This window comes from Syngnathus scovelli, chromosome 1 (assembly GCF_024217435.2).
Source record: "Syngnathus scovelli strain Florida chromosome 1, RoL_Ssco_1.2, whole genome shotgun sequence".
In the NCBI taxonomy this organism is placed as follows: Eukaryota; Metazoa; Chordata; class Actinopteri; order Syngnathiformes; family Syngnathidae; genus Syngnathus; species Syngnathus scovelli.
The window spans coordinates 11,023,194-11,034,142 of NC_090847.1; the positions used below are offsets into that span (position 1 = coordinate 11,023,194).

The window sequence follows — 10,949 nt, forward strand, 5'->3', positions numbered from 1 at the left end:
AGGTGTCACTTTCAGAAGAGGCTTTTATTTAAAATTTTTAGTGGGGGTGAAGCTTGATTACCTGATGTCCTGTGGCAGGGGGTTTGGTAAATTGGGCTGGGGGGTAGTCGATAAAAAAAATGGCTTCGAGTTGATTAATGGCACTTCCACTTATTTTTACTTTAAATCCAAACCTAAACCAAAGCAAATTCTACATTGCATATTGCGTAATAATCATATCACTTTGCTTTGAAGTCCGATGCTAACACATGGGCTTATAAAAAGCATCTTTCTATGTGGTGGTCTCAAAATGCTTTAAAAACATATATTTGACCACAAACGATACAGCAACACATGTAGACAGATAAACTTATAAGGATACGTACATTTTTATAGCCTTTATAGCGACCTGCAGCTTGCTGAGTTACTAACAGGAATTTTGGAACGTTCTGTTTATTTTTTCCCTTTTTTTACAGTATACTGCTCCCTCAGTGGCCAAACTGTTTCATTATTTATGTTTTATTTAATTACATTATTGCTCTCGTATGCTGTTTATTAAGAAGAGTATTTCAATTGTTATTTTTGTTGTTATTTGGATAGTCTTAAAGACCTTTGTGGTTGTTTTCTTCCTTTAGCTGACTGCTCTGCTGATCTACCATCAACTGAACAGCAATGCAGTCTACACGAGCTTGGCTGGAAGTGGACCCTGTTGGTTTTCGCCCACAGTTGGTGTACCCTGACAAACACTAAGAAACGGTTAATTACCTTTGCATTGATTTGACAGTAGCGTACTGCAAGAATGCCATTGATGACACATGCCAAGCCTACTCGGTCCCAGTCAGCGGAGTGAGTCATCGGGTCGTGATCCACACCCAATCCTTTCGAAGTTCTATAACTGGCAAGCTTTGTCAGTCAGATGCTGGTGATAACTGGTGATAACCGTCATAAACCAAAAGAGTGGGTGACGCAACTATTCAGTGACTAAAGCAGGCAGGCGTAGGTTAAAAGCTTGAGACTGTGACATGGATGTAAGCAGAACACAAAAAGACAGAAAAGGGAAGTCCACCCCCTAACGACCACATATTTATTTGTGGGTGTTGCATATCCCAATAAGAGTCCGTTAAAAATGAGTTACAGCCAACATATGACATGTGTATCTTAAATGAGGTGGAAATTGTTGACATTTTCAAGAATAAGTAAGAGCTGAAAAGCACTGGTCTGACTGTAGTAATTTGCAGCGGCCACAAATAACGTGTTAAGAGGGGATTGACCCCACCCGGACCATTGTTGTTGAAAATGACCCAGAACATTAATTGAAGTTCTTTTGTCCTGGGATTTGGCCTCTCAAACTATTTTAATCCCCAAAAATAACAAAGTAGAAATACACTGGGTGCAGGAATGTAGACCACAGCGATTGGGCCTCTTGCATTAGTTTGTTCATATCTATCAATAAAAATGGAAAATTTGGTGAACTGTTGCAGGCATTTGAAGTCCTGCCAACTTAAAATAATTGTTCTATCTGTGCTATTTGCTTGTATGCTCGGTGCTCTTTGGCCAATTCAAACATAGTAGCTATCCCATCTCTAACAATGTCAAATCAGTCTGTTGGACAATCTTGTTATTCTTTTTCTTGATGCAATGGGCTTTATAAAACGATCTACGGTAAGAAATTCTGTTTGTGAGTTTTCCCTCTGGACCTTTGCATTATTTTCAGAAGATACAAAGGGCTGATCCCATGGGTAACATTTCTTTCTTTCTTTTTCTTCACGTACGACAGTCACTGTGTATCCAGAATGCTGACTCCCGCCACTACTTTTTTTGTATCACGAAAGAGTTTTTCCAAATAAATTCTCTTTACATCCTCTCTCAGGGTCATTACTTTATATTGACTACAAATTCACAAGCACTACAACACAACATTTTCTCTCCGAAGAGATTTGTTCATCGGTGCCTGATCGAAATATAGCTCATTCTCACCTAACTGCAATAAGGGAGCAGATGTGACCTCTGACTGGCAGTGGTAGAGAGCGTTAACGATCTCCTTTTGATATCTAACTTAATTCAGACATGAAACTGAAACACCCTTAGTGGTGTTGCTATTGAGTGATGTGAGTCACCCAGCTCGCTCTTTGTTTGACCTTCTGCCCTCTGGGAAGAGGTACAGGAGCCTGCGCTCCCGCACCACCAGACTCGCCAACAACGTCATTCTCCAGGCTGTTAGGACCCTGAACTCGCTACCCCCTTCTGCGTAGCGTGCTGCACTTTTGCGCTATTTTCGGGAATGTCTGCTGTACGCTCACTTGCTCCTTTTTGCTCCTCTTATTTATTTGTTGTGTTATTTATTCATTATTTATTCAGCACGCTGTTGTTTACTTGATTGTCTATTGTGGGCCATGTCTTGTCACCGTGGGATAGCGGGGAACGAAATTTCGGTTTCTTTGTGTGTCGTTGGCATGTGAAGAAATTGACAATAAAGCTGACTTTGACTTTGACTTAGACTTTGACTTTGACTTTGACTTTGACTTTGATTTTGTCACCAGTGCCAAGACTTCTCAAATTCTTACTTTTTTTGCATCATTGCCCGACTTCAATGTTTAAGAGCATGAAAAAAATTGTAGCCGTCATGCAGATATAACCCAAACAAACATAAAATATCATTTTTAAATGGTGATTTTAAAAGTGCTACCACATATGCATATTCTTCGATGCACATATGTCGCTGATCAATATTAAATTAATTTGCATATTGAAGGGGTATGTGGAAGATAGAGGGAACATATACTTCGAGAAAGATCAACCCCCATCGATGAAAATATTTCAGATGCTTGAGTTGTTTTCTGCCTCCGTGTGTCAAGATTTGTCACGGTAACATGCTCATGATATCATTGAAATTGATATTAAACAGGCTTTCAGTTCTCTACCATTTTGCTTGAATGCATTCCTGGTAGCATATGTATGTGAAATATGTGTAGATGGTATTGTATTTTCAATACACAGACACACACAAAAAAAAAGATGATTTTCGTATTTTCCTGATGCCATTGCCTTCTGGTGTGTTGACAAACTGTACTCCCGTTTCAAATCTTAACTCTCATGGTTTGCTGCTCATTAGGTATGCCGACGTTTAAATGGTATAGCCCTCATGCTTGGATCTTGGAGGATGATTTTCAAAGCATATCTTCACTGGAATGTGCAGGCACATCCACTTTATATTGACAAATATGATGTGGCCTATATGTATGTCCCTCTTTGCATCAAAGACATGACATCAAATACATCAAACAGAAAAGAAAGATATCAGCGTGTGGAGACAGTTGAGTGTAGCTACAAGTGTCACAGTGCTGCAAAGTGTCAAGCTTACATCTGGAGGCAGGCATCTGAGGTCAGTTGCTCTATTCATCCAATTATTTGACTAACAACTGTTTTTTGGGGAAAAACAAAAATCCCTTTAAGAGGGAAAAACACTACTTTCTTATAACTGTTCTTGACAGCAACAGGCCCTTGTGAAAAGTGATCTCATAAAACATTAATAACGCAGATGAAATTGCACAGTAGCCTCTTGAACAAATATTTTTAGTTTGCTCGTCTTGGCTGTAAAACACCAGTGAGAGTTGGCTTCACTGTGCCATAAAACAACAACGACAAAATAGGTTCTTTTTGAACGCTCCATCTGTTTCTTGCTCAATGGTAACTTTGCATGAAGAATGTATTTATTAATTCAGTGTTTGACGACTAATGTATCAAGATCAGCAGTACCAAAGCAACATGTAGGAATGTATCAGTATCAAAGCAACATATAGGATCACGAATGCCTTTGATTATTTGCATGTTCAAGAGGACGGGCATTTACACACTTGATCATTTTGGCACCTCAGAATATTCACATATATTCACGAGATATCTGCAAAACCTGAGCGCCCTCAAGTGGCGCCCGTTTGGGCACTTTGTAACTGTGAAGAACTGAAATGAACACGCGAGGCGTTCCTAAAATAATAATACAAATACCAAACCTAAAATTAAAAAAACATTTAGCCTATATACACTTTGAATTTTCAAATTAAAATATGCAAACAAGCAAAGTATTGTCAATCACGAAGGTACTCTGATCCTCTGTAGTATGAAACTACTGTATTTCAATGCAAATGTTGAAATCCCATACAAGTGATTTTTTCCCCCCACATCACACATGGTGTATAAATTATCCGTATACCTCATTTTCGTGAACCTCTCAAAAAATTAAAGATTTAGTATTCATTTTTGAATAAATACAATTATTTATTTTACATACATATACTATGCTGCGGCGGCTCGGTGGCGCACTGGGTAGTACGTCCGCCTCACAGTTAGGAGGGTGCGGGTTCGATTCCATCTCCGGCCCTCCCTGTGCGGAGTTTGCATGTTCTCCCCGAGCCCGCGTGGGTTTTCTCCGGGCACTCCGGTTTCCTCCCACATCCCAAAAACATGCTTTGTAGGCCGATTGATCACTCCAAATTGTCCCTAGGTGTGAGTGCGAGTGCGAATGGTTGTTTGTCTCTGTGTGCCCTGCAATTGGCTGGCAACCGGTTCAGGGTGTCCCCCGCCTACTGCCCGATGACAGCTGGGATAGGCTCCAGCACGCCCGCGACCCCCGTGGGGACTAAGCGGTTCAGAAAATGGATGGATGGATGGATACTATGCTGCACAATTGTATTGTGGAAGCCAAAAGGAATCACTTCATGTTTAAGTCCGTCCCACCACGAAAACTTCTTTATTTTCAGGAGTCCTGTAGTATCTGCTGCATTAATTTGGCTATTTTCCTCCTATATTTTCCATTTACCACATCTAATTCATAATCTTTTTTTTTCTTCTTCATCTGCTATTGACCTGGCCTATCCGTCCGTTTTCATCAAGCAAACGTGAAGGTTTGCCATTGCCTATCCCTGTGTACCACTCCGTTACTGTAGATGTCAGTGTGCACAATTAATGCCGATTCGTGTCGCAGAAGAAGAAAAAGACCAGCGATGAAACCGGAAGCCGTATCGACGTATGATACAAATATACTATCTAGTTTACGACTCAGTAGCTGTCGTGTAAGACAACATTTTTAAATGACTATTTTACTTTAAGAGTTGCTGGACTTAGTTTTACGCTCCGTAAATGTCGCGAGGCTAAGAGGGATGAATGATGTCATCACCATCAGCTCTGACTCTGACAGTGATGAATCCGGTTTGGAATTTGTCGGCTCTTACAACGTCTCCACCGCCGAACCAGAATCCACCTCGGCGATACTCGTTGGCGTCCAAGACGCCATCATCAACCCACTTGTAAGTACGTTATATTGACGCAAATTGATCAACAAGAAAGGTGCCAGTTAACGCTTGAGAAGGTGCCAGTTGGCGCTAGAGCAGGGGTGGCTATCAGGCGATGCTCCGTTGAATTAAAACGTATTTATTTGTTTTTTACTTTGACTTTTAGAAACACATTGTGCACTTACTAGATTTATGCCAGCAGGTGGCAGTAAACTGTCTTTCATGGGGAACTGGAACAACAATATATTCATTCATCCATTCATCTACTCATCCATTTATCTTCTCAAACAAGTCTGATTGGGTCACACCAGATGAAATGCAAGTTGCATTCACGTGTTGTGGTTGACATACAGATTTTATTTCACAGAGGCATTACAATATGCAGTCATGGGGGGAAGACAGTATGTTTCTCGAGTTCAAAGTGAAATTTGTGTTGGCTAGAATGTGCAAATTTTTAGGTAGAGACAAATGATACAACACTTGTCCTCACTGAGCTCACTCCAAAGGTGAGATGGAGCCTGTCTATAAGGTAAGTATAGTTTTATGTAGTGGCAAATGTGGAATTGTAATTTGTGACACGTAAATAAAGTGCTTGCAATCATAGATTGAAATCCATTTTGCCTCAGTTGCTTCTAGATACAACAAATGAAGTTATTTATTTATTGAGTCAATATGACAAAAGATAGGACACTAATTTGTACACGTTTTTGTGGGCTCCACATACATGCACAATTACTGTCTGAGCGTATTTTTCCTGTCTGCATGCGCAGCAATTACGAGTAAGATTTTTCGTTTTTCCAGATTCCGACTGGGGAGAGAGAATCAACAAAGGCTGATCCAGAAGTGAAGTTGTATGAAAAACGAACAGACTTCAGTGAGACTTTGACAAAGAAGGCCAAACAAGAGGAGAGCGTACTAAATAGAACATGGAAACATGACAGCCAAGAAGACCCAGCGTTCACATGCAACAATGCACAAGATGGGATTACCATTTCGAGGAGGGGGATAGAAGACCTGACTGATGCAGAGTCAAACAGGTTGGATCCGCTCTCCCAGAGCATTCCTGTTGACTCTCCATGGTCCATATCAAAAACTGAAGACTTGGAAGACTCTTTAACTTGTGGGGTCGAGGCAGAGAAAGACTGTCTCAAAGACAGTCATCAGAATGCAGATCAAGTTGAATTCAGGAGAGGCCAACAAGAAGAGGACAACATACCAATACGAACATTGGAATATGACACTTTAAATCTTGATTTACATGCACACAAATCACCTAGGCCGGACTGTGTTAAGTTGAAGCCAAATATGGAAGTGCCATCTGTTCATTTCAAACCTATCTCGAATCACCAAATACCCCAAAAATGTCCTTTCGTAGGGACAGGAAAAACGGAAGGCCCACATTCAGAACAGGACGCTTCTCTTAGAGTCACAGAAGATGCCACCCTGAGGTTAGTGGTTCCCGGACAACCACACGACACTGCATTGTCAGGGAACATACCCTCTTCATTCACCCCTGCCTCATCTCACACAAGCAACAGCCAAGAAGACCCAACGCGGATCACATGTGACTGCACACAGGACAGGCCCACCATTTCAAGGTTGGAGGTGGAAGATGGGATTGACGTGGAATCAAATAGGTCTGATCACCTGTCCCTGAGCAATCCCGTTGACTCTCCTGTGTCCATTTCCAAAAGTGAAGATTTGGATGCCTTCTGGGCAAGGCGCGATGAATCAGAGAGCGACAGTCCAACCTATTTGATGTGGCAAAGAGACAGTGATGACGAAGGGAACGCTGATGTTGAGTACAGGGACGCCAGTCAGGACGAAAGGCATTTTGTTTGCCCACGTGCGTGCCAGAAAATAATGGATGGATTAGCAAATACCCTGGTTGGAATCATTATTCACACGTTTTGAAAATGTAATTCACCTACTCGCACTTATTAAACATCGGCTTATCACACGTTTTCTTTCTAGATGCAAGAGGAAACTATGAACTGTGACAAATCAACGGTTGACTGCCACCAAAGCCTCAGCTTAGTTTACGCCACCATGGACGAGAAGTGCCACGAAGGCACGTTGCAGCTTTTGTCGGACCTCCTACATCCCGGTTGGCGTCTTCCCCAAGATGTCATGTCCCACCTGCTAAGTGGCATCCTGCTGAACCCTCTGTGTCCGCCTCAAATCTGTGTGCAGGCCTGGAATCTGCTAATGAGGGCACAAATGTGAGCAAGCCAATAACTCGGAGAGTGAAAGATGGAAGGAAATTTCCGCATATTATGAAGTTGCCATCTTCTTATTCATGCTTTCTTATTCATCACATTTTGATTGCAGACACCACGTGGTTGATAAAAACACAGTTCCGTGGAGCTGGAAGATGTTGACTGCTGTCATGTCCACTCAGGTACAGAACAAGATGTGGAATTTAGCCTTGAACCTTGCATCAACATTCACGGAATTTTTTTTCTTTACCAATATACTAATATTAGTACTTCCTCGTGAAAAAAAAAATGCTAATGGACTCTCAAAATATCTATAATCTGTCCTTCATTCTTGTAAATGTAGTGTCATTCATGTGAATTATCCCTTGACAATCACTTCATATTTGAATTATTCGATTTAAAAAAAAATGCACTACAATGTATTGTTTACAAAGCCTCAAAACACGATACAGGGTCAAGTCGCATTTGGAACCTTTGGTGTGTGAGTCTTATTTCACCTTAGCACTAAACAATTTTTTAAAAAGAATGTATTTGCGAAAATGTTATTGTTTCAAAAACCTAAACAAAATGAGTTGATCGTTTACTGGTGGTTAAAATGAGGTCAGGGACTAACGGTTGGTCTAAAAGCTCTTTTTTGACGTTTAAGTATTTCACAAGCTATGTATGACTTTACTGATGTTCTTATGCTGGTCTCTCTTCATCAGGAAGTGAAAAAGAAGCATCACCCCGCGGTGGTGCGCATGCTCCTGGAGTATATTGTGCAGACTTTGGAGGATGACTTCTCTCACAAAAAGTCCACGTCTGAACTCCATCAATCCATCGCAAGAGCTACATTGTCGTGCAATCAGCACTTCCAACAAGTACAGTGAGTGTGGCATCTAAGACCTCCGACCTATTTCAGGCAGAGGAAGCATGCTAATGTTTTGTGACTCAACCTCTATTTTTCTTGAGGAAAAATAAAATGTTGATTATGATGAACCAAAATAATTACACGAGGGGAGGGGATGTATATCTACCTCACTGATAGGCTCCCGCTCACCTGAGATCCATGTTACGATAAGCACTGTTGTAATCACAAAAACAACAGGTGCTGTGTCATGTGCCGTCATTGGCGTCTGCCTAAAAAATTCACAAGAGGTTGTTTCAGGTTGCGTTTGCCAATCATAATGCGTGCGATATAACCACCGGGTCAACCACAACATGTGAATTCAAATTTTGCAGTTACAGCAATGAGCAAAGCATTCCACAATGCACTCAAGATAAAGATGTAAGTTGGCAGAACTAAAACAAATTTTGAATAAACAGATGTAGGCATTGCTGAAAAATATGGGCGTAGTATAATCAGATTGTTTACAATACATTTCACAAACAAATTTACAAATTTGCTCAACAGTCAGTAAATACTCTTAAGTCAATCTTTGGTGGAGTAATTTTTACTGAAATAAAATCATTCTAACGTAACATTACCCTTGATTGCGCCCGCCTCTTGTCAATTATGATAAATAATATTCTTGGTCTCTTCTAGGGATGTCATTAAGTGGCTGTTTTTTTCCATTATCAAATCGACTGAAAATGAGAAGACTAGTAAAGCTGCTAGAGAAGAAGATGAACATATCAGGTAAATTTGTAAGCACCATTGTAGAAAGGACAAAAACATGTATAAAGGACATACAACCTTCAGGAAAGGTTTTATGTTACTTGTTTTAGTCCTTTTCACATGAGGGGCTAACCTTTTGATACTTTCAGAATCGTGTCCATTCTCCAGAGAATGTTGTGTCTGGCTTTAGAGGCAGATCGCTCTCCTGCAATAAGCTCACACAAGTTGTCCCAGGAGCTCTTTTTCACACTCATCAGCATCAAGCCCCGACGAGCGCACAGGTGAGTGTCACAGAAGCGTGAACAAATGTTACTGTTCTCCTTCCTGCTACACACTTGTCCTCCATCTCCTGAGGATCTGACTGTGGCCAAATGACTCCCAGGTTACTGCTGCTGGAGAGCCTGCAGAGTAACCTGCTGAGATGGAAGCTGCTGGAACAACTTTTGGACGATGCGTGCCCACTGAAAGCACCTGTGCCCATGTCGATCGGTCGCATGCTGCACTTTTTGGAGAACTGCACACTGGCTGCAGACCCGACGGTGACTAGTGCACTCGCCTTGAACGATGATCTAATTTTAGTAGTAATTGTTAATTAAATGTGTGGATAAAAATGTTTAGTATGCATATGCTGTTTGTTTGGAGAAAACCTCCTTGTAGGATTTATAAGGCGACACAAATTATATATGTATGCCGTGAACCTTGTGTGTTGCATGTGATATTCTATTTTTCAGATCTATCTATAAGCAAGACAACTGCAGGAAGAACACGCCCATCTTTAAACACATTTAAACTTATCAAAATACACTTAAACTTGAAAGGCCCGTTGCACAGAAAGAAAAACTCTATCCAATGTCTAAATAAAAAGTCTGTCCAAAAATGGAATTAAGAAACCAACTATGTGATTTTGAATCCCCAGGATGATGGCGTACGTTGGAAGAAATGGGAGGAGTTGGTTAAACACCTCTGGATGTTGCTCGTCAGCTACAACACAACAATGAAAGGTGACGTGTTTGGAAAAAACGGGATCATCGTGTTTAGGGAATTTTTTTTTTTCCCCATCTTGAATATACCTACGGTATACCTGGATTCCATTTGATTGCTAACCTTATATATGATTACAATTTCAGGATTCAACTGATTAGTTTTTAAACACTCTGCTTGTCCATTATCATTGAATTGATTGACCACTGTGCATTATATCTCTGCTGGCTAGAGGATGTTCAAATTACTTTTTCATGACCTGTGTATTTACGCACTAACCTCCACACTGTATACTTCATCTCCAGGATTTCTACACAACCCAGCCAGCAAGCAAAAAAGACAGCCAGGCTCCTTGGTCAACAAGAAGGATGATATGCTAACAAAAGCAGACATTTGTAAATCCGTGGAGGCCTTTCTGTCCAGATCTCAGGCAGACGTCGGCCAAGCGTTGCCTCTACACGTGGAAGAGTCCCTCACTTATTTACAGGATTTCCTTCTTGATGTCTGTGAAGGTTAAATGAGGGGAACACAATTGAGTTAGTTGAATATTACACGCTATGTAAAATAGGTCTTTTTAGAACTATAATCAAATGATTGCTTATACGCATGTACATAACGTGGAAAGATTCGGTCTGTATTTATAGTGATCATTTTATTTTTTTAATTGCGCACAGTGTACATTATTGAACATTTCTGGCTGACATTGTTAACTGTGAATTACAAAGACTAATCAAATGACTTACTTTTTGGTAAATGTTAAAATAAGTGTTTCGTATTTATGATTATGGGTAGCAATTGTCCACGTTAAGTTTGCAGTTTGCACTTGAGCTTGTCGCTTGTCTGGTCCAGCTGACTGAGTGAGAGGCAGAATACATCCTTGACGGG

General features: G+C 40.8%; 1 protein-coding gene and 1 long non-coding RNA gene across 7 annotated transcripts in view; both read left to right on the top strand.

Annotated features, from left to right (window-relative positions):
* LOC125983434 (uncharacterized) overlaps positions 1-2,471 on the top strand; it is a 42,589-nt gene extending 40,118 nt beyond the window's left edge. For all 4 annotated transcript variants that reach the window (XR_007486698.2, XR_007486699.2, XR_007486700.2 and 1 more), the window contains exon 4: positions 615-2,471. This is a non-coding gene — a long non-coding RNA (uncharacterized lncRNA). The remainder of the gene's footprint in view (positions 1-614) is intronic.
* A 759-nt stretch (positions 2,472-3,230) lies between these two features.
* Positions 3,231-10,802, top strand: simc1 (SUMO interacting motifs containing 1). Of its 3 annotated transcripts, none has more exons than XM_049744104.1 (10): positions 3,231-3,361; positions 6,069-7,154; positions 7,242-7,489; positions 7,599-7,668; positions 8,191-8,351; positions 9,012-9,104; positions 9,233-9,364; positions 9,466-9,622; positions 10,000-10,084; positions 10,370-10,802. In XM_049744104.1, exons 1-10 carry the CDS (start codon positions 3,242-3,244, stop codon positions 10,579-10,581), a joined length of 2,364 nt encoding a protein of 787 aa, XP_049600061.1. In that variant the 5' UTR covers positions 3,231-3,241; the 3' UTR covers positions 10,582-10,802. The 3 variants fall into 3 exon arrangements, 2 of the variants coding, with proteins under 2 accessions (XP_049600061.1, XP_049600052.1); XM_049744095.2 differs by lacking the exon at positions 3,231-3,361 and adding an exon at positions 4,948-5,282; XR_007486637.2 differs by lacking the exons at positions 3,231-3,361; positions 10,370-10,802 and adding an exon at positions 4,947-5,282 and having other exon boundaries at positions 9,274-9,364.
* Positions 10,803-10,949: the final 147 nt, after the last annotated feature.